Source organism: Phyllostomus discolor, chromosome 4, assembly GCF_004126475.2.
Source record: "Phyllostomus discolor isolate MPI-MPIP mPhyDis1 chromosome 4, mPhyDis1.pri.v3, whole genome shotgun sequence".
Classification (NCBI taxonomy): Eukaryota; Metazoa; Chordata; class Mammalia; order Chiroptera; family Phyllostomidae; genus Phyllostomus; species Phyllostomus discolor.
Window position 1 is genome coordinate 166,252,410 of NC_040906.2, and position 26,839 is coordinate 166,279,248.

Below are 26,839 nucleotides of genomic sequence, written 5' to 3' on the forward strand. Positions count from 1 at the left end.
TGTTTTTGTGCAATATATTTTTCAGGTGGATGTGCTTGAGGATATGTTACGGGCACTTTTGTTGTCAACCAATACCACTGCTACAGAACCATTCAAGTCTTTGAATGACTACATATCAGGAAAACTGAATTGGTCATTTTGTGTCGGTGTATGCACAGACAGAGTGGCTGCCATGACTGGACAGCTTTCTAGTTTCACTACTTGGGTGAAAGAGGTCACTTCTTAATGTGAGTCTGTGCACTGTGTCATCCATAGAGAAATGCTGGCTAGCTGAAAAATGGCACCTGAGAGACTTCTGGTTAAGATGGAGGCATAGGTAGACTCATTTTGCCTCCTCGTGCAACCATAGAAAGAATTACAACCAGATATCAAAAACAAATAACACTTAGAACTGTCAGAAAATTGAACTGTGTGGAAGTCCAACAACAAGGATTTAAAGATGCCACATTTATCCCCATGGGTAGGAGGGGCAGAGTCGTGGAACCAGGAGAGGACACAGTGCAGTGTGGAGAGGTGGTGGTGGCAGCGGTGGAATGTAAGTCCCACTTTCATGTGTGGTGGATAAAAATCAGGAGGGGTACCTTGGGAGGGAGCAATCCCAGGCCCAGGCCTGGTTGCATGACCTCCAACATCAGGATATAAACCTCCGTTACCTCTGACTGTAAAAAACAAGTGAGGATTAGGGAAGCAGGAGAAAATGCCAGATTTTTGCCACTTAAAGGGCCTGTACAGTCTTAGAATGTACCCAAACCCCACAACAGGAAAGGCGTCAATCGCATACCAGTGGTGGATGAGGTAACTGGAAGTAGGGCTAGTGGCCAGCAGGCCTCCAGAAGTCAGGCAGCAGCATTGACCTTTTGCCGAGCCCCACCCCTCCACACACAGTCACAAAGTGGTGAAGCAGGTTGCTCTGCCCTTGGCAATTACCAAAGTTCTGCTGCATACAATTTATAGATGGCTTTTCTACACAGTCCATACTACTACTAAGACAGGGAGTGAAAGCAGCTCTACCTAATATACAGAAACAAACATAGGGGGGTCACTAAACTGAGGAGGCAAAGAAATATGGCCCAAATGAAAGAACAGAACAAAACCCCAGAAAAAGAACTAAATGAAATAGCGATAACCAACCTATCAGATGCAGAGTTCAAAACACTGGTGATTGGGATGCTCAAAAAACTCATTGAGTATGGCAGCAACATAAAGGAAGAAATGAAGGTTACAGAAAGTGACATAAAGAAAAATATACAGGGAACCAACAGTGATGGGAAGGAAGCTGAAATTCAAATCAGTGATCTGGAATGAAAGGAATTAATAAACAATCAACTAGAACAGAGAGAAGAAACAAGAATTCAAAAAAATGAGGAGAGGCCTAGAAAAGTCTGGGAGAACTTTAAATGTACCAACATCTGAATCATAGAGATTCCAGAAGGAGGAAAGCAAGAGCAAGAAATTGATATCTTATTTGAAAAATTAGTGAAAGAAAAATCCCCTAATTTGGTGATGCAAATAGACATGCAAGTTCAGGAAGCACAGACAATCCCAACCAAGTTGGACCCAAAGAGGACCACACATCATAATAAAAATTCCAAAGGGTAAAGATAAAGAGAGAATCTTAAAAGCAGCAAGAGAAAAGCAGAGAGTTAGCTACAAAGGAGTTCTCATAGACTGTCAGTTGATTTCTCAAAAGAAACCTTGCAGGCAAGAAAGGGCTGGAAAGAAGTATTGACAATCATGAAAGGCAAGGGCCTACATCCAAGATTACTCTACCCAGCAAAGCTATCATTTAGAATGGAAGGGCAGATAAAGTGCTTCCCAGATAAGATCAAGTTAAAGGAGTTCATCATCGCCAAGCCCTTGTTATATGAAATGTTAAAGGAACTTGTTTAAGAAAAAGAAGATCAAAACTAGGAACAATAAAATGACAACAAACTCACAACTATCAACAACTGAATCTATAAAACAAAAACCAAAACAAACTAAGCAAACAACTAGAACAGGAATAGAATCACAGAAATGGAGTTCATTTGGAGGGTTATCAGCTGGGAGGGGAAGAGGGGAGAGTGGAGGAAAAGGTACAGGGAATAAGAAGCGTAAATGGTAGGTCCAATATAGACAGGGAGTTGTTAAGAATAGTATAGGAAATGGAGAGGCCAAAGAACTTATTTGCATGACCCATGGACATGAACTAAGGAGGGGATTGCTAGAGAGAACGGCGGGGTACCAGATGAAAGGTGGCAAATGGGGGAAAACCTGGGACAACTCTAATAGCATAATCAACAAAATATACAAGAAAAATTAAAATAAAGAGAAATGAAATACCTCCACTGCCCCCCCACCACAAAAGTCCCCTGAAGTAAAGTTTTGCAGGGTGTGATTAAAATTATCAGCCGCATTAAAGTCCATGCCCTTAACTCATGTCTATTACTTGTGCAGCTCTGTGAGGAAAGGGATGCAGAGTACTCATGTCTTCTCTTACACACAGAGGTGAGATTTATTTCTAAAAGTAGAACACTCACCAGAGTTTCTGAACTACAAGGGCTGCTCCAGAGATTTCTTTTAGAAAAACAGTCACCACTGGCAGGACATTTCAGTTACACAGAATGGGTCACAAAACAACTTACTTGTGTGACATATTCAACCTGCTGAATGAACTCCAGCTGTCACTTCAGGGGAGAACAACGACTGTGTTCAAGTCGGCAGATAAAGTGGCTGCATTCAAAGCTGAGCTGGAATTATGGAGGTGACGTGTGAACACTGGGATTTTTGACATGTTTCAAACATTAGCAGAGATTCTGAAAGAGACTGAGCCAGGGCCTTCTTTCTCCCAGCTGGTGCATGATCACCTGTCTCAGCTTTCAAAGAATCCGAGCATTACTTCCCAACCACAAAGACCCCCGGAATGGGAAGGAATGGATCCGTGTCCCATTTGTAAATAAGCCAGGTGAATCGACTTTGTGCTAGAAGAGGATCAGCTGTTTGAGATCGCAAATGATGGTGGCCTTAGAAGTAGGTTTGAGACAACTTTAAGTCTCCATACATTCTGGATCAAAATCAAGGTGGAATATCCTGAGACAGCCACAAAAGCACTGAAAAGCCTGCTTCCATTTCCAACATTCCATCTTTGTGGAGCAGGGTTTTCTGCAGAGACAGCCACCAAAATGAGATTATGGAGTAGACTGGACATAAGCAACACTCTTTGGGCGTCACTGTCTCCCATCACCCTCAGGTGGGACTGTCTAGTTGCAGGAAAACAAACTCAGGCCTCCCACTGATTTCTGCATTATGGTGAGTTGTATAATTATTTCATTATATATAACAATGCAATAATAATAGAAATAAAGTACACAATAAATGTAATGCACTTGAATCATCCTGAAAGCTTGTCCCCCAACCCTTGGGTCTGTGGATAAATTGTCTTTCATAAAATGGGTCCCCAGTGCCAAAAAGATTGGGAACTGCTCACTTGAGTGATATGAGATGGTAAAGTAGGTAGGAGCCAGATCTTGATTTTCTAAAGGTCCATAACAAAGAGATTGTGTTTCATTCTGTATACAGTAGGGAGGTATTCAAAGTTTAGAATCTGTGATAGGATGTAGTCAAATAGATCACATTTTTGGTACCAATTCTTATAGCAGGATGGAGGCAAGGAGAAAGAGGCAGAGCCAATTAGGAGATGCCTGCATTAGTCTGGAAAAGACAGAAGGAGGAGGATCCAGTGATAATAGATGGATTTAAGCCATATTAAGATGATGGATTTGCTCTGACTAGTGTGGCTCAGTTGGTTAGGCATCATCCCACAAAGCAAAAAGTTGCTGGTTTGATTCCTGGTCAGGACACATTCCTGGGGTGCAGGTTTGGGTCCCTGGTTGGGACATGTATAAGAGGCAACTGATGTTTCTCTCTCACATCGATGTTTTTCTCTCTCTCCTTCTCCCTCCTTTCCCCTCTCTCTAAAACTAAATAAAAGTAAAATCTTTAAAAAAGAAAAGATGATAGATTTAATCCTATCTGGTGAAGGACTGGAGCTGAGTATGAGGAAAAGAAATTAATTGAAGATGGCTCCCAACTTACAAATTTTGCATGTAGATTTGGAGTAGATTAGAATTAGTTGGGGTTGCTGCTATTTTTAAAAAGAAAGATGGCATAAAGGAAATGTGGAGAAATTATGTAAGAAAGCCTCCCCCCCCCTTTAACATTTGGGTAAGAAACATTTAAGGAGGAAATATGTAGGTGAATACATACATATTGTCATTGGGTTCAAAAATTTTTTTAGAAAAGGATATTTAAAATTGGAAAACAAAAACAAGTTATTTTTAATCTGTTGTGAAAATATGCAGAAAAACACTAAATAAAGATTTGAGCATTGAACTTGACTTCAAATATTGTCTTTGGACAGTCTTGAGTTACAAGTCAGACAATGTTTCAGCAAAGTAAAAAAAATGGTAACATTTGTTACAAGGTTAGCAAGCATATAATTCTTACTTATTAGGAATAGGCTGCTTGCAACAAAATCTCTATACTTCATAAAAATATATATTATTGAGGTAGGTATATCTTGTTTTGAAGTTGTATTTTTCACAGTTCATAAGGTACTTAAACATATTTATTCAACTTGTAGAAATTAATATAATTATATTTTTGGTTTGGGATCTTTAAATACAAATGTTGGAATTAGAAGCTAGATATTTGAATATTTGACATATCATTCCTCATGTGTCTTCAACTGAACCATATTTCTTTTTTTCTTTTCATTTTTTTCAGTAACACACACATCTTTATTTTAATCAGAATCATGTCTATTTGTATTCATTTGAACCATATTTCTTATAGCTCTAAAGTGTTTCTTTGTTAAGTCAGAAGAAATGCAATTAAACATGTGTAATGCAAATAATGAATAAGTAAGTAATTGGTAAACAAGGGCTGTTTGGTTGTGTTCCAGTTACCTCCTGTGATACTAAGATAGTGTATTTTTATTCATCTTGAAAATGGGCTCAAAATATTAGCAGTATCACTGATTTCATGAAGCAGGTATTCTGCTTTTTTTTGCAGAAAAACTACAACAATAATAAACTTTGTATTTTCCTGAGATTGCTCATTTAGTCATCCAACAAGTATTTATTGTCTTTGAACCTAGGCATTATTCTAGGCCCTGGGGATACAGCAGTGAACGAAACAGACATAAATCCCTGTCCACATGTGCTTAAAACACAGAAAGAGCAATAAGAACAGATATGTTAATAAATTGATAAAGTGTCTAATATGCCAGATGATAGTAAGTGTTGTGGAGAAAATAGAGCTGGGAAGGAGGAAAAGGAGTGCTGGGTGTGACTGAGAATTTCTACAGGTAGTTTGAGAAAGCCTTAACTGAGAAGGTATCATAACAAAGTAAGGACATGAGGAAATGAACCAAGTAGATTCTCGGAGGAAAACAGAAAATAAGAGGTTATGTTAGTGACAAAAGCAGAACCCAAATACATCTTCTGACTCCTCTCTTTTCCCACTTCCTTTATTATTTGTTTTATTTCTTTCTCTGTATACTCTCAGTCTGGCTTTGTCTTTGAGATTAGATGACAGAACTTGGCACTTTATGGAGATCTTTAAATAAAGACAAGATAATGCTTTCTAATTTTCTGATTCTATCTTTTGAAGTTAAATTTTATTTAGGGTTATTTTTTTAAATTTGTTTTAGCAATTGCAGGAACACAGGAGCACAGACTTAATGTTTTAATAAATAGTTTACAATTCCCACTTAATTAGTGTTCTGGTCACAATGAATTCTTTTATCCAAGAGAATAGAGAATTCGCGTTCACATGTAACCTAAGTTATTTCTGTATATGTTTCATTATACTTGTACACAATAAAGTTCATTTGCCACATTTCTGTCCACTTGAACAGCATGTGAAAATTTTCTTTAGATCTTCCTGTCAATTTGGCATTAAACTACCCATGAATACTTATGTCACTTCCATAATTAGGAAGGTAGTGAAATCTCTGATAAAAAAAGTATTTTTAATTGTACAAGGTAAGGAATTATTTTCTCAGAGCAAAAAAAAATGTACATAGAATTCTTTTGAGTATGATGAATATGTAAGTCAAGAAGAAACACTCTGATTTTTCAAAAGGTGTTTCCCAAAGTATCTCACCAACAAATAAATTAACAGTAATGAAATAAATTTTAAAGAATCTAATTCACCACAGCATGGAGGAATAGTTTGGTCATATCAAACAATGGAATTAAGGATAGAAAACATCTAATAAATGAACTTATTTTGAAAGATACAATTAAAATAATTTTTCTATAAATGACTTGACAGTTAGTAGTGAGGTCTCCAAATCATTATACCATGCTGTCCTCTGCTTTTCCTGTTTCTTTGGAATCACTGTTCTAATTGTGGACCAATGGCCTAACACTGCTAGAAATCTTTCTACTGAAGTCTTTTCATTTGGTTCCACATAACTGAAAGTTGGTTTTCTCCTTATTACTCAGACTCCTTGCCTGCCTGCCTGAAGCTTACGTACTGAGTTCTTGGAAAGTCTTCATTTTCACTTAAAAGTAAAGCTTCTAGATTCCCCAAAGTCCTCTTTCATTGATTCCATAACACTTGATAGAATCTTTGTCTCTTTCTTCACCCCTCCTACTGGATTGCCAGCCTCTCTGGACATTAATTTGTATTCCTAATACATTCATCACAGTGCCCTCAAAATTTTTTTTGTTTAATACAATTAGGGCAGATTTTGGGTACACTAACCCGTGCCAACTCCCTCCACTCACTGTCTATCCAGTCCTCAGGCCACTGGCTTTCCCCACGTCACTTGTAAATTCTTTCAAACATGTGAGCGTATAACACACTGAAAATGATATATTCTATTCTTATACAGGAAACAAAAGTGGTAGGAACACACTCAGGTACCCTGCCAAAAGATGAGTTGGGTGCAGGATGCAAAAAAAAAAAAAAAAAAAAAAAATTGGGACTACTATTTAGGGAGGTGTGACCAGGGTAACAATATTTCCTTACAATATGATATGAGGGCCCATTGAGCACATACATTTTATAATTTTACAATATAAGGGCCATTGAGCACCTACATTTTAAACCTACATTTTAGGTTTTGTAATCTCGGTCAGGTATGGTAATTGAAAAGGCTCAGGAGTGGTCATACTCCATTTCTAATTCCTTGAAAACGTTGTGGGTATCTCTGCTTTGCGCTGGGCACAGAAGTGCCCCATTCATCAAGGCTAGAGCTGCCCGCCCCACCCCGCCCCCCGGCGTGTTCACACTGAATGCTGGGAATCGTAGTCCCAGCTGGCTGCGCCCGAAAAGACGGAAGGGCACAGGCATCCAGCCCGCCCCATCGTTACAAGAGGTCAAATTCCCGGGCTGCTGTTTTTCATTCTCTTGGGAAGAGCATTCTGCGGACGCAGCTGAATGTGTCTGTGCCACCGTCTCTACTGGGTTCAAAAAAGTTTTTCCTCTTCTTCCCTTGTACGGAGCTCAAAATGGCGGCCTCCTGGTCGCCCTTGGTTACCCTGCGATTAGTGCAGAGCCGTTTGAGAGGGAGATGTGTTGGGTGCGGAGCCTGGGCAGCAGCTTCATTCACCCCTCCGGCCACCGCCCCTGGGAACCCTTTTGGAAAGGTCAGTGGACTGTGCCATGAATAGGCCGAGTCGACAGGGAAGTGAATTAGGTCAGTCACTCTCCCGTCTCGATTAACCCCCAGCTGCCTTCTGGTTTCATGGTTTTAGGGCTCTCGAGAGGAGTTATTTCAACTTTTCCTGCCCTTCTGTTTACTGCCTGTGTTTGAAGGAGCCCTGAGCACTATGGGAGCTGACCCAGTGTCATTTTGAAGGTCACAGCTCGTCCCAGAGTTTGTTCTGTCCAGACTGTTAGAGAGCTAAGACCTGGTGAGCCAGGTGTTGGAGTTGCCTGGCTAAAGGGGTGCTAGTGTGGGGTTGGGACCGGGAACCGTCCACCCTGCGCCTTCCCAACGGTCTGGGCTGGTGAACAGGCACTGGATCTAAAGCCACGCCTGAAACCCTGGGGGACTTCTGGTTCTTGGGATTCTGGGAACGCTTGCCCACAAGCATTCGCAGATTGAAGGACTGATTATAAAATTATTTTCAAGTCACTACAGGCTTCAGTGGGGTATATTTTTCTCACCGTGCTTGCTTCATTCATTCAGTTGTTATGTGTTCATGAATGAATGCACATATTCTTGAATAACCAAGCTCACAAGAGTGCTAATTTTACTGCTCTATTCATATATTCCCACTAAACTGCGGGTTTCTCAAAGGCAAAGACCAGGTGTAATTGTTTCCTCATCACTTAGCACAATGTTTGGTGGGCAGATGTGTTTTTTGAATGAATGAATGAACGACGTTATTCTTGTCTTTTCTATCTATATACCTCGGTTTTTCTCATGCTCAAGAACCCTCTATTGTATATCTTAATTGAGTCTTATTGGCTAATTTAGCAAAAGCTCTATCAGTCTTTGACTGTTATCCTCAGTAGATTTGAAATGAGTACAGAACTATGGTTAAGTCACCTTAGGTGTTTCTGCAAAGTCTAGTATAATCCACTTTATAATGAAATATTTGGGTAGCATAAGGTTTGGATCATACTATAAACTTTAATATTTGGAATAGGCAATAAAAGCAAATGATACAAAATTCAGAAGGTGCAAGGAGTACAGTCGATCTAAGACTCTCTTCCACTTCTGCCTGTTAGCCACTTAGTTTTCATCCCTAGAGGCAACCTGTAATAGTGGTTGCATATGTGTTCTTCCAGAGACATTCTGTGTATGTACAAATATAAGTGTATATAAATACCTGCATGAAAAGTAGAAGTGGAACATACTGTACACTGTACTGTTCCTTTCATTTATTTTTTATTTAGTAAATCTTGGAAATCATTCCATATTAATAAGTATAGAACTGTCTCATGTTTTAAATGGTTAAAATAGAATTCCATTCTATGCACATACCATAATTTATGAAAAGTAAAATTTAAGGAAAATCATCATAATGACATATAAGATTTACTGAGTGCTTGTTCTTTGTCATGCAATAAGCTAAGTGCTTTCTACATACATTATCTCATCTAATTCTTATTATCCTCATTTTGGGGATGATGAATCCAAGGTTGCAAAAGTTATATGGCTAGTTAAGTGGCAGAACTTGTGGGTTCAAGTAAAGGCTGTACTTGGGCTTAATATCTGACCCTAAAGCCTATGCTATTAACCTGTGCTCATAGTACCTCCTATATTCGAAAATAGCATAGTGTAGAGATTTATGAAAATGCAGTTATGAAGATGCCTCCTTCCCCTCTTTAAATCAGTGGAAAATTTAAATTGAAGTGTTTAGCATTTAGAGTCTCACTTACAAATTTTTCTATGCCTTTTTTGTTATTTTGGTTATTTACTCTTTATATTTTATTTCCATTTTTTTCATCTTTCAAATCTACTCCTTACTACAGTGTGATGTGAGGGAAGCACTGACTTAATGTTACAGCAAGGAAATAGGTAAAGGGAAAGAGAGAGTGGAAAGCATTTTTGTTTTTAATGCCCATCTAAGCTTTAATGACAGCCCTGACTCGCAGACATTTTGGAAACTGGAACTATGAAAATTTTAAGGGTCCTAAAATGCTGCTCATCCAAATCACCGCCTATCTGATTGCCTAACTTTAAACTTTGTAGGAAATACATTATGAATTCCATTTTGATATATGTGTACTTCCATTAGTAAGATTATTAAAAAACCGAAAGTGAACATTTTAAATATATAATTGCTATTTATAGAAATTATATATAAATTTATATTTAAACATTTACTTTAATTTTATTTTAAATATTTATTTTATGTTTATATTTAGATTTATTATATAAGTTTATATTTAAACTAATTTAAATATATATGTGCTCAATTTTACTGCCTGTTTTCTTTTAGGTTGAAGTGTACCTCCATTATAATGGAAAGTTATTCACCTTCCAGATAGTTAAGGAGAAGCATTTTATTAGGTATCAGAGTGGCCATGGTGTGGGCGTTAAATGCCTCAAAATTGCTAATTCAGTTGAAGCCTGGTATTAAGTGTGTGTGTGGGGGGGAAAGTGAATGAAATTTCATTCCAGCCCTTGAATAAATAGCTCACAGCCTTGGAAGGGACATGAAATTGTAATAGCTAACATTTATTGAGCTGTTTCTTTGTTCCAGGCAGTCAGCTAGCAGTTTTATTCTCTCATAATTTATTTTCTTAAAAACTTGATAAATAAAATTATCTCTATTTTATAGATGAATAAACAGGTATGTCTACCTAACTGGGATTTGAACCCAGATATTTTTGCTCCAGAACCACAAACTTAACCATGCTGTTCTATTAGATTCTTACCATGATAATGGACATTAATAACACAATGATCTAGAGTACCTGAGGTGGTGTAGGATTACAGAGGAGAAAGCAGCTCTGCTTGAAGCTTGGGGGTGGTGGTGGTTTAAGCAAAAGTATAGAAGTGAGTTTTATATAGCTCTTACTGGTTTATGATCTACCAGTGAGAGCAGCTAGAGTTGAAGCTTGGGAGGTGGGCTGGGATCTGGTTAGAAGAGTCCTGTCTAGTGCGTGAAGATGTCTAAATTCCGTGGGATGCTGTTGGAGGTTTCTTAAGAAGTGAGTAATCAGACGTGTTTTAGCATGATTATTCTTGTGGCAGTCTGAAAAACAGATTAGGAATGCCTCCTTGGGGGGATATTGGAAGCTGGATAATTACTCAGAAGAAAGTTGTGGTGGTTCAGGGGAGAACCAGTTAGGACCTGAATTACTGCCTTAATGAAGATGGAGATCAGGGCAGTAAGAGATGAGATTCAGAGACACTGCTTTGGTAGAACTGACATACTTTGGGGGAGATGAGGAAAAACTGGAGTTAAGATCAATTTAGTTTTCCTAGTTTGGGTAATTAATGGCATTGTCATCTATCAAGTGAAACAAAACAAAAAGTTAGGCCAGAGGCATTTTAGGGGGAGATCCATTTTGAATTTTTTAAAATTGAGGTGTTCATGATGGTTCCAGGTAAATTAATTTAATTAGTTGTAGGATATCTGAGGCTGAAAAAGGAAATTTGAGGTGTTGAGAGTCATAAGAATGGAAGATCAAGCCTGGGAACATTGTAGAGTGAAAAGGTGAAAAGGCTGAGGATAAGTCCTTGGGGAAACTGAGGTTTTATGAGCAGAAATGTGACCTTGTTGAAGAACAGTTATGTGAGGGCTCTGCCCACAGAGCTCCCCTGGTCGCCTCCGATGAGAATAAGTCTACTAAGACATGATCTGTTTGGGGAGGAAAGGCTGACCAGTCTCTCAGAGGAGAAAGGCTTTGAGCCTCTTTCTCAACGGGCTTTTACTGGGTTTAGTCTGCATAGGAATACAGGGTGTGTACATAAAGCTCATCAATCATTGTCAGGCAGTAATGATCAAGGAATAGATAACATTGAAAGAACTATAAGGGCTTATTCTGACTCAGAGTCAAATAGGCCATAAAATTTTGGGAAAACAAGTTCATTCTATGCTTGGACCTTTAACATTTAAATTGAGGGCATTCTTAGCAAAGCAAATTTGACAGGAATTTATGCTTTCTTTCTTAGGCCTGATTGCCCCAGAACCACCTGTTCCAGCACATGGCCACACCAGCATTGTTTTAGGCTTAAGTCAGTCAGGGGGAAGTAAGGCAGCCAAGAGATTAGGAGACTTCTTACAGACAGAATGAGGACTCAGGCTATGAGAAAGCCCAGGGATGAAGGTTCATCAACCTTTTCCATAATCCCCTAAGTCCTTCCCTGATGGTCACTTCAAGACTGCCTGTCTTAGTGTGTCCCTCCCTTGAGAAATCTTACCCATCATTGACTATCCAGCCACCCACCTGGGGCCAAGCAGGGTGAAATAAAGGACAGAGGCTGCACCCCTGCCTGGAGGATAAGCTTTGTCTCCTTAGTGGCTTATGGTCCCAAGGTCTTTTTACTCAGCCTTAGCCATGGGGGGTTACAGCCTCTGGAACTAGGCAGGGTGGTTCCCAACACAGTTAAGTAATAGGAAAATTGGGAGAGAAGCCAAGGAGGAAAATGTCTGTAGGTTTTCTGAACTTAAAATTAGCATATCTGAAATTCTATTTTATTTGAGCTAGTCTTAAAATTTAAATTTATTTTATAGAGGTAAGACATCTTATTGATGATATCTTATTGTTGTCATAAGATGGCATCACATCTTATCATTACTTATTATATAATGTCCTATATCTCAATGTTATATTTATAAGTATCTCTGTTATATGATGATTCATATTTATTGGCCATCTGTTGTCCTCTTTGGAGAAGTGTCTATTCAGGTCTTTTGCCCATATTTTAATAGGGTGGTTTGGTTTCTTGGTGTTGAGTTATATGAATTCTTTTTAAAAAATATATTTTATTGATTATGCTATTACAGTTGTCCCATTTCCCCCCTTCACTCCCCTCCACCCTGCATACCCTCTCCCACCTACATTCCCCCCTTTAGTTCATGTCCATGTGTCATAAGTTCTTTAGCTTCTACATTTCCCGTACTATTCTTGCCCTCCCCCCTGTCTATTTTCTACCTATCATCTATGCTACTTATTCTCTGTACCTTTTCCCCCTCTCTCCTCCTCCCACCCCCCTGTTGCTAACCCTCCATGTGATCTCCATTTCTGTGGTTCTGTTCCTGTTCTAGTTGTTTGCTTAGTTTCTTTTGGTTTTGTTTTAGGTGTGGTTGTTAATAATTGTGAGTTTGCTGTCCTTTTACTATACATGTTTTTTTTATCTTCTTTTTCTTAGATAAGTCCCTTTAACATTTCATAAAATAAGGGCTTGGTGATGATGAAATCCTTTTACTTGACCTTATCTGAGAAGCACTTTATCTGCCCTTCCATTCTAAATGAAAGCTTTGCTGGATAGAGTAATCTGGGATGTAGGTCCTTGCCTTTCCTGACTTGGAATACTTCTTTCCAGCCCCTTCTTGCCTGTAAGGTCTCTTTTGAGAAATCAGCTGACAGTCTGATGGGAACTCCTTTGTAGGTTACTGTCTCCTTATCTTTTGCTGCTTCTAGGATTCTTTCCTTCATTTTTAGCTTGGCTAATGTAATTATGATGTGCCTTGGTGTGTTTTTCTGGGGTCCAACTTGTTTGGGACTCTCTGAGCTTCCTGGACGCCCTGGAAGTCCATTTCCTTTGCTAGAATGGGGAAGTCCTCCTTTATTATTTGTTCAAATAACTTTTCCACTTATTCTTCCTCTTCTCCTCTGGTACCCCTATAATTTGGATGTTGGAACGTTTAAAGATGTCCCGGAGGTTCCTAAGCCTGTCCTCATTTTTTTAAATTATTATTGTTCATTCTTTCTGTGTGGTTGTTTCTTTCTTCCTTCTGGTCCACTCCATTGATGTGAGACCCAGCTTCTTTCCATCACTATTGTTTCCCTGTGTATTTTTCTTCATTTCACTTATTGTAGCCTTCATTTTTTTCATCTAATTTGGTGACCAAAATCAATCAATTCTGTGAGCTTCCTGATCACCAGTGGGGTTGTTTGAACTGTGCATCTGATAGGTTGGCTATCTCTCGGTCACTTAAAAAGGATGGGTTCCGGAGCTTTTATTTGGTCTTGTGTTTGAGCCATCTCTCTCTCTCTCTCTTTTTTTTTTTTTTTGGTCTGGTTGTGCCTGTTACGGTGGGGGGCGTAGCCTTAGGTGTTCGCCAGGGTTGGGCACCCCAGTCGCTGGGTTGTGACGTTGTTTGTGGGGACAGGGTTGAGAGGGAACAATGGCTCTTGCTCCATTCTCCGTAGACCTCAGTCCCTTCTGTTTCTTCCCCCAAGCAAACTGGGTCCCTCTGGTGCCATTTCCTGTGTGGGTGGGCTTGTGCATGTCATGGGACCCTCCAAGGACCTCTCCTGTGAGGCTGGGTGTCTCTCCATGCGCCTCAGCTCCCACAGGTGTCCTCAATCAGTTTCCCGAGGGTCGATTTCCCAGCACTGGGATCCTGGGTTGCATGCAGTACCTTGCTTTGCAGTCGCCGCCTCACTGGTCTGCCGGTTGCCACCCCTTGGCTGGAATCTGCCAGCTGCCGCTTGCGTACTCAGGTCCACCTGCTGCGGTCTTGCACGCCCTTGGATGCCTTATGTGCTTCCAGATGCCTTATGTACGCAGTCCCAATGCTTTCTGCTCTCCGCGCCTCGACTCGAGCTGGGCTGCCCGACTCCACCCCTCCTACCAGCCTGGATGAACAGGTCTATTTCAACTTCTTGGTTGTTTGACTTCCATTCAGATCAATTTTCTGTCAGTTCTGGTTGTTAATTGTTTCTAAATTGTTGTTGTCCCTATCTTGGTTGTCCAAGGAGGCACAGTGCAATCCACCTCTTGCCTCCCTCTTGGCCGGAAGTCCGAGTTGTATGAATTCTTTATATATTTTGGAGATTAAACCCTTGTCTTATGTATCATTGGGCAAATATGTTCTCCCATACAGTCAGTTCCCTTTTCATTTTGATGATGGTTGTTTTTGAGCTGTGCAGAAACTTTTTATTTTGATGTAGTCCCCACTTGTTTATTTTGTCCTTTATTTCCCTTGACCTAAGATATGTATTGGCAAAAAATATTGCTATGTGGGATATCTGAAATTTTACTGCCTATGTTTCTGCTAGGACTATCTGGTATCACACCTTATACTTACATCTTTCATCTATTTTGAGTTTATTCTGGTGAATGGTGTAAGTTGGTGATCTAGTTTCATGTTTTTCCAAGTACCAATCTGCTCTCCCAACATCATTTATTGAAAAGGCTATTTTACTTCATTGTATGCTCGTGCCCCCTTTGTCAAATATTAATTGACCATAGAGGCATAGGTTTTATACCTGTGCTCTCTATTCTGTTCCATTGATCTATGGTCTTGTTATGCCAGTACCAGGCTGGTATTGATTACAGTGACCTTGTAGTATAGTTTGATATCAGGTATTCTGATCCCTCCTACTTTGTTCTTTTTTCTGAAGATTGCTGTGCTATTTAGGGTTTTGGGGTTCCATGTAATTTTTGAAGTATTTGTTCTAGACCTGTGAAATATGCATTGGTATTTTAATAGGAATTGCATTGAATCTGTAGATTGCTTTCATTGTATGGACATTGTAACGGGCATTTTCATTCTTCAATCCATGAACAGGGTATATGCTTCCATTTATTTGTATCTTCCTCAATTTCCTTCCTCAGTGTTCTGTAGTTTTCTGAGTACTGATATTTTACCTTTTTGATTAAATTTATTCATAGCTACTTTATTTTTTTGTTGCTATAGTAAATGGGATGTTTTTCTTAGTTTCCCTTTTTGGTAGTTCATTGTTGGTATACAAAAATGCCATTGACTTCTGAATATAACTTGTATTGTGCTATTTTGTTTGAATTCACTTACTAAGTCAAATAGTTTTTGGGTGGAGTCTGTAGGGTTTTCTATGTACCTTATCATGTCATTTGCAAATAATGACAGTTTTAACTTCTTCCTTTCCAATTGGATGCCTTTTATTTCTTGTTCTGATTGCTGTGGCTAGGACCTCTAGTACTAGGTTAAATATGTGTGAAATGAGTGGTGAAAGCAGACACCCTTGTCTTGTTCCTGATCTTCAGGGAAATGCTTTTAGTTTTTTGCCCCTTGAGTACAATGTTGGCTGTAGGTTTCTCACGCCTTTATTATGTTGCGGTATGCTCCCTCTAGTCCCACTTTGCTGAGTGTTTTTATTGTAAATGTGCTGGATTTTATCAAATGCTTTTTCTGCTCTATTGCTATGATCACGTAATTTTTGTGTTTCATTCTGAGTATGTGGTGTATTACATTTATTGACTTGTAACCATTGTACCATCCTTGCATCTCCCAAATAAATCCCACTTAATCATGGTATATTATCTTTTTAATGTATTGTTAGATCTGGTTTACTAGTATGCTGTTGAGGATCTATGTATTTTAGCATCTATGTTCATCAGAGATATTGGCCAGTAATTTTCTTTCTTTGTTGTGTCTTTATCTTGTTTTGGGATTAAGATAATACTGGCTTATAAAAAGAGTCTGGGAGTCTTCCCTCTTCTTGAATTTTCTGGAATAGTTTGAGGATAGGGTCGTAGTTCTCTGAATGTTTGGTAAAATTCACCTGTGAATCCATCTGTTTCAGGGCTTTTGTGTGCCTGGAGTTTTTGATTACTACTTCACTTTTGCTAGTGTATCAGTCTATTCAGGTATTTGTTTCTTCCTGATTCAGTTTTGGAAGATTGCATGTTTCTAGAAATTTATCCATTTTGCCCATGTTGTCCAATTTTTTGGCATATAGTTTGTTTTTGGCATGTAGTAATTTCTTACAATCCTTTGTATTTCTGTAGTATCAGTTGTTACTTCTCCTCTTTCATTTCTGATTTTATTTATTTGGGTCCTCTCTTTTACTTGATGAATCTGGTTAATGGTTTGTTGATTTGTTTATCTTTTCAAAGAACCAGCTCCTGGATTCATTGATCCTTTGAAATTTTTTTTTAAGTTTCTATGTCATGTAAATCTGCACTGAACTTGATTATTTCCTTCCTTCTGCTTGCTCTGTTGGCTTTGTTTGTTGTTGTTCCTCTAGTTAGTTCTTTTAGATGTAGGGTTAGGTTGTTTATTTGAGACTTTCTGTCTCTTTAGGTAAGCCTGTATTGCTCTTGCCTTTGCTGTATTCCATAGGTTTGGGGTTGTTATGTGTTCATTTTCATGTGTTTATAGATACTTTTTGATGTCTTCATTTCTTCCTTGAATTCATTGTTAACCCATTTGTTATTTAATAACATTATTCAGCCTCCATGTATTTGAATGTTTTTCCGTTTTTTCCTTCAGGTTGGTTTCTAGTTTCAAGCCACTGTGTTTCAAGAAGATGCTTGATATGATTTCAGTTTCTTGAATTTTTTTAAGGCTTGTATCCTACCATGTGGTTTATCTTTGAGAATGATCCATGTGCATTTGAGAAGAATGTGTATTTTGCTTCTTTGGGGTGAGATGTTCTATAAATATCAATGAAGTCCATTTGATCTAGCATATCATTCAGTTCTGCAATATTTTTGTTTGGAAAATCTATCCATCGTTGACAGTGGGGTATTAAAATCCCCTACAGTGACTGTATTTCTGTCTATCTCTTTCTTAAGGTCCTCCAATATTTCTTTATATATTTAGGTGCACCTATATTTGGTGCATATATGTTTATAAGAGTTACATCCTCTTGTTAGACTGCTCCCTTAAGTATTATGCAGTGACCTTCTTTGTCTCTTGTTATGACCTTTGTTTTGAAGTCTGTTTTGTCTTATGTAAGTATTGCTACCCCAGCCTTTTTTTCATGTACATTTGCATGCAGTATTTTTTTCCATCCCTTCACTTTCAGCCTGTGTATATCTTTTGGTCTGAGATGGGTCTCTTGTAGACAGCATATCTGCAGGTTGTGTTTTCTTATCCATTCAGCAACCCTATGTCGTTTGATTGGAACATTTAATCCATTTACATTTGAGGTTATTATTGATAGGTACTTATTCATTGCTATTTTTTCCTTTGTACCCATGTTCCTCTCTTCCTCTCTCTCTTTCTTTCTTCTTTTCCTTCAAGCAGTTCCTTTAGCATCTCTTGCAGTGCTGTTTGGTGTAGATGTACAGTTTTAGCCTTCTTTTGTCTGGAAATATCTTTATTTTACCTTCCATTTTAGATGAGAGCCTTGCTGGATAGAATAGTCTTGGTTGCAGTCTTGCTTGCTTTTCATTACTTGGGATATTTTGTGCCAGTCCTTCTGGCTTGTAGTATTTCTGTTGCAATAGCCTTATTGGAGCTCTCTTCTATGTTACTAGCTGTTTCTCCTTTGCTGCCTTTAATATGCTCTTTGTTTTTAAATTTTGCCATTTTGATTGTAATGTGTCTTGGGGTAGGCCTTTTTGTATTCATCTTTATTGTGACCCTCTGTGCTTCCTGGACTTGTATGACATTTTCCCTCACCAAGTTAGGAAACTTTTCTGTCATTGTTTTTTTCAAACAGGTTTTCTATCCCTTGCTCTTTTTCTTCTTCTTCTGGTATCCCTATGATGCAAATATCGTTATGTTTCATGTTGTCCCAAAGTTCCCTTAAACTACCCTTGTTCTTTTTTTTTTTAAGATTATTTATTTATTTATTTTTAGAGAGGGAAGGGAGGGAGAAAGAGAGAGAAAGAGAAACATCAATGTGTGGTTTCTGGGGGCCATGGACTGCAACCCAGGCATATTCCCTGACTGGGAATTGAACCTGCGACATTTTGGTTCGCAGCCCACGCGAACCAAATCCACTGAGCTATGCCAGGCAGGACAAGACTTCATTCTTTTTAAGTAAATGATGAATATTTAGATGGAGTATAAGTATTTGAGATTTGTCTTTTCACAAAATGTCCCACAGAAATAATGGATGTCAAGGTTCTTGAAACTGGTAGTTCAGCCTTTGGGCCCAGTGCAGTAAGATGTTCTATAAATTCTCTGACAAACGGTCATCTATCTAGCCTCAGCTTGGCTATATGTAACACTTGTTTTCCTAGGTCACTTGTATTTTCTCTGACCTGTGACTAAGTTTTGTTCTCATTTCTTTCCTCAGAGCCTTTTGGATATACCTATTTCTGCTGTGTTTTGTCTTTCTTGCCTAGGGTCCTAAGGTCCTTTATCAGGGTCCCATTTTATACCTGCCCTACTGGAGGTAACTCATTCTTTAATCTCCAGGATCTTTTTTTTTTTTAAAAAGATTTTATTTATTTATTTTTTAGAGAGGGAAGGGAGGGAGATAGAGAGAGAGAGAGAAACATCAATGTGTGGTTGCTAGGGGTCATGGCCTGTAACCCAGGCATGTGCCCTGACTGGGAATCAAACCTGTGACACTTTGGTTCGCAGCCCGTGCTCAATCCACTGAGCTACACCAGCCAGGGCTTCAGGATTTTTTTTTTATAACTTCTTTCAGTGTCCTGATTGTTCCTTTTTATTTCTTCTCTTCATGTAGCTTATCCTAGAAGTTACTTTTTCAATATGTATCTATCCAAACTTTTGACCAGGTATGGTAGTTTTCAACAATTTTTAGTTTATTCATAGCTTCATAATGCAGTTTATATCTTAAATGTAACTCCTGTAAGATTACATTTTAAAATTCTCATTTATATATGTGTGAGGGTATAAACTTTAAAATAAATGAACATAATGAATGTTAAGAATAATAAATGATAGTGAATTGAATAATAAATTTATTATATTGAAGTTTATTGAATATTAAATATTACATCATTTATTATATTGAATAATAAATGAACATCTGAATGCGTAATAGATGTTATTTTTCTTTGTCTTTTGAAGGAAAGTAGAGCCCATAGATCTCATTATTAAATAGTATATGAAGAGGATGAATGTTAAAGAGTTACTTTGTATGCTAGACCATACCCGTAATTACTTCAGAATAGCTTTATTCAGATATTTAGGAAGTATTTTACTGATTTGTTATCATGAAATTGAAAGTACTATTTTTTTCCTTTTGTAAAGTTATACATATTGGCACTTTTAAGATTAACTAGCTTCTAAAGGAAAAGAATGATAACCAGCAAGCATTTAGTTTTAATTTTCATAAATTTTCTATTTAATTCAAAAGCACTCTTTTAAAGCTTCTAAATCAGCCTTTTATAAATAAAGTAAATCATCTTGTGATGCATTCCTTGATGATGGCTTATGTTGTTTTTCTAAAGAAAGAGTTTAATTAAGATTTGATTTTCTTCTATTGCACTTTGTTTTTTTATCACTGAAGCAAACATAGGTCTTTAATGTTACTGCTAAGTCTGACTTTTTGGGTCATTGATGACCATTGCAGTTTTCAAAAAAGTAACTGAATATTCATTTTTGGGTGTAATTAGAACATAACAGAGCACAACAGACCTTAGGTCTACAACCTAAGCGTGGGCTTCTGTCATTGTAGGAGAACATTTCTGGTCAGTGGCCACTGTTTACAGTTTGGTAAAATCAACACATGTACAAAAAACTCATGAATAATTGTGAACACAGTGTTTGAATGGGTGTTTAATCAATATGCATTAAAATCTAATTACAGTAATGAAGTTTACAGCTGAAATTTTAATCCAGCCCTTTAGAAATATTAAATGTGCTTTTCTGTTTGTGCATTTTCTCACAGCAGTTGGGTAAACATTTTAAACTGGAAATCTCAGTTTCTTATATAGTTTTGATTTCATTTAACTGAGCATGTGTTCTTTATGGCCACAATCTTCTTTGTGAAAAAGAAGCTCCTTTTATTCCTTAACTGTTACTTGAATTTTCATCAGTTTTATTTTAGGACTGGTAAACATATGGGATACCAGATAAATAATAAAATGTGACTTGGAAAGATTAGATTGTGGTATTGGTTTCATTCCATACTACTGGATCAATCATTTAATTTGGTATTTCCATTTTTTCATCTGTGGAATGGGATTAATTATTCTAACCACCGTTCTTACATGTCATTTATATGGTTCAAACAGATTACTATATAAGAAAGTCCTTTTAAAATTATAAGAAATGTTATATAAATGTGGGCTATGCTAAGAGTAATTGAAATATTAATGCTGAAATGCTAGAGGGGTAGATTTTGGTCAGTAAATAGAAATGGAATGAACTCAACTCTATATAGAAATACTAAAAGCATTTTAACTGGGTGGACTCACTTATATTAACAATGGAAAAGGGCTCAGTTTGATTTCAGTGCTTTGTAGTCTAGAAAATGCAGTTCTGATTTCTCTAAGACTGTACAAAGGGCCTCTGTAGATAACCAGGGGTGGTTTTTGTTCTCCTGGACATAACTACCTTTGTCTCAATATTCTGAACATCTAGAGGTTCTTAGAAAATACAAACTACTGATTTCTTCATGATGTTTCAAAGAAAGCTTTTGAAATTTGATTTATGGTATGGAAATGGGCTACTGAGGTAAAATATATTTAGTAAGATACTGTTTATTGATACTATTTTCAGAGGAACTCAAGTAGTTGTGAATTATTGACTGTGCAGCAAGATATAAAGATTTTTAAAGATGATATTTTACAGAATCATAGAAGATTAGAACTGAAGAGGACTTATGGGTCATGCAATCAAATGTCAGATGGGCATGTAGTTTCTGCTGTATTTGTTTTTTTTTTTTAAATTTTTTTTCATCCTATCCAATTTTGGATTAACCTAAGTGTTAGAAAATTCCTTAAGTAGGCTGAAATTTGAGCTTTTCTATTACTTTTCCACAGTTCACCTTGAATTTTTTCCCAGGCATAATACTGGGTTGGCCAAAAAGTTGGTTTGGTTTTTTCTGTAAGATGCCTCTAGTGTGCTTAGTTGTCTTTAACTTCATGTGAAACAATTTTGTTAGGTTGTATTGTGACAGCTCAACATTTTTGGCATATTATGCTTTATTATTTCAAGAAAGGTAAACACACGACTGTGTGTTTAACCCTCATTATCAACATAAGTATTTTCGGATGAGTTAGGAATGTGGATCTACTTCCTCAACTATAGATTTTATGAAGTCCAAATACAGATTCAGTATTTTTGATAAAAAGTTAGCCTCCAAATTGAGATATATTCTAAGTGTAAAAATATATCCAGAATTTTGAAGACTTAGTGTGAAAAAAAGAATGTAAAATATCTTATTAAATTAAAAAAATTTTGATTACACATCAATTATAGTTCTTGATGTTAAGTATTGTGAAGGATTTGAGATTTTACCCTGTTTGCAAGATAACATGTTAACCAGTCTTAGTTTCATGGATGTTGGCAGAAGATAGGAGTTTGCTGGATCAAATAATTGTATTACTTATGGCCCAACGGGGAACATGAGCTTTATGTTTGCCTCTGTTATGGTTGCCCCTTGAGCCCTATGTGGGTGATACAGAAATTGGCCCAGGTGGATGTCTGCATCCAGAATTGCGTGACAGTTGAGGAACCCTGAGCTTGGGAAACCTCATGCTTTATAAGGGGGCTACAAGCAAATTTCTTGAGACAGTATTATACTGGACTGCAACAAATGTTTAAAAATGAGCCCTGGCTGGTGTAGCTCAGTGGATTGAGCACAGGCTGCGAACCAAAGTGTCACAGGTTCGATTCCCAGTCAGGCCACATGCCTGGGTTGCAGGCCATGACCCCCAGCAACTGCACATTGATGTTTCTCTCTCTCTCTTTTCTCCTTCCCTTCCCTCTCTAAAAATAAATAAGTAATGAGTTATTTATTACATCTTTAAAAACATCAACATCTTTATTAAATCTTTAAAAACAACAACAAAAACAAAAACATAAATGTTTAAAAATGATCTGCATAGAATTGTGCAGTTATCACTACTATCTAATTTTATAAGTTTTTACCTCCAGAATAGCACCCCATACTCATCAGCAGTCATTATCCATTCCCCTCCTCCTCCACACCCCCACTGTCCATAGCCCTTGGCAACCACCAATTTATTTCTTTCTCTCTGGATTTGCCTACTCTTGCCATTTCTTATGAATGGAATCATACAATACATGGTCTTTTGTGTTGGCTTCTTTTACTCACAATGTTTTTGAAGTTTATCCAAGTTGTAGCATGTATCAATACTTCATTCTGTATTATGGTTGCATAATACCCCATTGGATGGATGGATGTACCTACCATATTTTGTTTATTCATTCAGCAGTTGGTGGACATTTGGTTTGTTTCTACTTTTTTTGGCTAATATGAATAATGCTGCTATGAACACTTGTGTACAAGTTTTTGTATGGACATGCATTTTTATTTCTCTTGGCTATATACCTAGGAATAGAATTGCTGGGTCATGTGGTAACTGTGTTTAACTTCTTGAGGAACTGTCACTGTTTTCCAGTATCCTCTCCAACACTTATTATTGTCTTTTTGATTATCACCATCCTGTTGCATGTAAAGTACTACCTCCTTGTGGCTTTGATTTGCATGCATTTCCCTAATGACTAATGATACTACATTTAGGTTTTTGATCCATTCCTACTGGGATTTAATTGGGATTCGTTAAGTCTGAGTTTTGCAGGTGATTGAGATGGATTGGGCTTAGAAATTCTACTCCATACCTGTTAGGAGAATAGATGGGGTACTGACAATCTTTTTCTGTAAAGTTCCAGGTACTATTTATTTTTGCCCTTGTAGGTTTCTGTTGGATCATCGGAGGTCTCTTTTCTATCAATTCTGGTATTGTAGTGTGAAACAGCCATAGGCAATATATAAACTAATGGGCATGGCTGATTTAGCCTGCAGGCTGTAGTCTGTAGATTTCTGGGATAGATAAATATTCTGGTATACCTTTTTTTTTTGGTTGTGTTTTAAAGTATATTTACAATTTAAAACCATCTGGAAATTATCTTGGTATGTATAAATCATATAAGGGGATAATATAATTTTTAAATTTTCTTCCAGTTGTCCAAATGTCTCTTGTTGAATAATCTGTTGCCTCCTATTGCTTAATTCATTTATTTAACAAATGTTTACTGTTTGCCTATCATATGCGAGGAACTGTAGGAGCTAGGTGTACAGTGAATTAAACAGGCATGGTACTTTCCCTCTTGCAGCTTGCAGTCTAGTTGAGAGGACCAGACATAAGATGAATAACAAATTTATAATTTACAAGTTGGGTGACAAAAGAAAGAATGATGCTAAAAGAACAGTGATAAGATTTGATATGATTTCCTCTTTTATTTTATATTATTCTATAAAGACTTCTTTTTGGAATATCTATTCTATTCATTGGTCTTTTATATAGTGTTTTAGATTTATTTTCATATTTGGTGGGCAAAATCCCCCTCATTACTTTGCTTCTTCATGATTTTCTAAGGACTTTGCATTAGGGTTTTAGTGGAACTGTATTTAATTTGTGAAAAATTGGCAATGTTATAATATTGTGTCTTTCCAATAACATTGTGTGTCTGTTTTCCAGATTTTCATTTATGCCTTTGAAAAAGATTTTAACTTTTTTACATAGGTCTGTTGTAACTGTAAGTGGGGTCCTTTTCCTTTTTCTGTTGTATTTTCTGATGATTATTGGTAGTATTCAGAAAGATCAAAAAATTTTTTTCAGTATTCTTCTTTGCTTAGGAGGGAACATAATCAAGCCACTGCATTCTTTAAAACTCGTAAGTGGCCCTAAATGATGTGGCTTAGTGGTTTGGGTGTTGTCCTGCAAAGCAAAAGGTTGCTGGTTCTATTCCTGGTCAGGGCACATGCCTGGGTTGCAGGCCAAGTGTCCAGTTGCGCGTGTGTGGGAGGCAACCAATCTATGTTTCTCTTGCACATCCATGTTTCTGTCCTTCTCTTTCTCCTTCCTTTCCCCTCTCTCTGAAAATAAATACATAAAATCTTAAAAAGTAATAACTCATAAGTGGCTTCCTGTTGCCTTCAGAATTAAATTCCAGCTGTATTTCATTGTAAGGCCCTGTGTTACCTGGTTCCTTTATATTGTACTTAAGCCAAGTCTTGCCCCTCTCTGCCTTCCACTTTATGTCTTAGCCACACTGAACTTGTTTCATTTTCTTTAGTGTGCCATACTTTTGTGTTTTAGAGCTTTCTCTCAGGCTAATGCATGTCTTTCCTTTCCTTCTTTGCAAAACTCCTATATGTCCTTTTGCTCTCAGCTGAAACTTCATTTGCTTTGAGTAGCCTTCCTTAATTCCCTAGCCTGTGTTGTTAGCTTTGGTTTGGTGATCTCATAGTATCCCTTTCCTGTATACCCCTTTTTTATTCAGTTTTTTTTTATCCAATTGTTTGTATCTCCCTCAGTGCACTGTCAGTATTTTTGACTTTAAATATTTTTTTATTTTTCATACAATCTTATTTTGAGTGTAGTTACAGTGTCTGTCTAGCTCACCACTGGTTGTATTCAAGGTTTTTAGAACAGAGCTCATACTCTGTAGATGTTTTATAATTATTTGTTGCATATTGAATTCTTCTATTAAATAGGTTTTCAATAGATTCTTTTCAGTATAATTAAATTTTTGAACCTAAACACACCTTACTTAAGTTTTATGTCAGTAGTTTTATTCAATTTTTATAGCACACCAGCATCACCTTGAATCATGATGATGATCCAGCATTGATTTGTCTCCCATCTTTGTGTCATCTTCATATTCAAGGGCCAGGATACTATGTCTTCATTTAGTGCCAAATATATTAATATTTTGTTCTCATAGCTCAAAGCGGTGTACATAAATCTAGTTTGTCTGTGGGGGAGCTTCATCTAGCAAAGCTCTCCTGTTTGCTGCAGATGAGAGTAAGTCTGCCAAGACATGATCTGTTTGGGGAGAAAAGGCTGATCAGTCCTTCAGAGGTGAAAGGCTTGAGCCTCTTTCTCAATGGGCTTTTATTGGGTTTAGTTTGCATAGGAATACAGGGTGTATAGGTAACATCAATCATTGTCAGGCAGTAATGATCAAGGAATAGATAACATTCAAGAACTATGAGGGCTTATTCTGAGTCAGGGTCAGACTGAAAGAGTGATGTCAAAGGGCTATAAAACTTTAGAAAACAAACTAATTTTATGCCTGGACCCTTACCATTTACATTGAGAGCATTCTTAGCAAAGCAGGTTTCAGAGGATTTTCTGCATTCTTTCCTAGGCCTGACCATCAGTTCTTGCACAGGGCTGTACCACCCTCCTGCATTGTTTCAGGTCTGAGTCAGGTGGGGGATGTGGGCAGCCAAGAGATTAGGAGACTTTTTACAGACAGAATGAGGACTCAGGCTATAACAAAGCCGAGGGGTGAGGGTCTATCACCCCTTTTCTACAGTCTCCTAAGTCCTTCCCTGATGGCCCCTCCGTGACCATGCCTGGCTTAGGTTGTTCCTCCCTTGAGGAATCTTACCCATCATTGACTATCCAGCCATCCTCCAGGGGCCAAAGAGGATGAAGTAAAGTGGGCAGAGGGTGAGTTTTGTCTCCTTAGTGCCTTATGGTCTCAAGGTCTTTTTACTCAGCCTTAGCCATGGGGGTTACAGCCTCTGAAACCAGGCAGGGCTGTTCCCAACATTTGTCAAAATTCTTAAAGGCCAACTATGTTAAATATAAGGGCTTTTAGATTTACACGGAAAGGAATTTCTTCTAACACTTCACAAGTTTGGGTTTTTAGTAGAAAAGCTGTTGCTGCTTGTGGGTTTTGCAAGAGTGCAGAAGCAGGTTGATCCTAGAGTGCAGGCAGGGCAGAGCTATAGCAGGGCCCGAGGGTGATGGAGAGTCAAGAGGAGCAGGTTGTTGGTGGTCCAGGAGGCTTGGGTACTTCAAATGAGAGGGACTAAAGAGGTTTGTGTTTTGATTTTCCGTTGCTTGGCTGTAACAAATGAGAGTACCACCTTCACTTGTGTATAGTGGTATGGTTGTTTTAATGAGGGTGACTTCCTCGGGTCACTTAATTTCAGACCCTGACTTGGCCATTCACTTATGTTTCCAAACCCTTTAAGATATTTTAGTTTTCTCATTTGTAAGGAATAGTGACATCTACCTCAGATTTTTTTTTTTGAGAAGGTAATATATAGAAAGTGCTGTTTGTGCACTGGGTACCTAGTGGGCATCTATTAGTTTTCTTTTTCTTTACCTTCCAGAATTTTGTCACTCATGAATTTTCAAATGAATTCAAGTTTTCAAAGAAAACTTTAAGTTGTGAAAATGAACATAAAGCATATAGCTTTCCTGGGTTATGTAATTACTTCTTGTAGTCTCTTGATTTCATGTAACTTCCTTAATTATTCTATTGAAGTAAACACACATAATGCCTTGAAGTAGATTCGTCACAAATTATAT

The 26,839-nt window shown here is 37.7% G+C and overlaps 1 protein-coding gene across 2 annotated transcripts in view; it reads left to right on the forward strand.

Moving 5' to 3' along the window:
• Window positions 1–7,272: 7,272 nt before the first annotated feature.
• AFG1L (AFG1 like ATPase) overlaps window positions 7,273–26,839 on the forward strand; it is a 196,291-nt gene continuing 176,724 nt past the window's right edge. The window contains exon 1 of one of the 2 annotated variants that reach the window (XM_028510644.2): window positions 7,273–7,640. In XM_028510644.2, coding sequence (XP_028366445.1) covers window positions 7,565–7,640 — 76 coding nt within the window. In that variant the 5' untranslated portion in view covers window positions 7,273–7,564. Of the gene's footprint in view, window positions 7,645–26,839 lie in introns of both variants that reach the window. The other variant, XM_028510643.2, reaches the window with a different exon arrangement.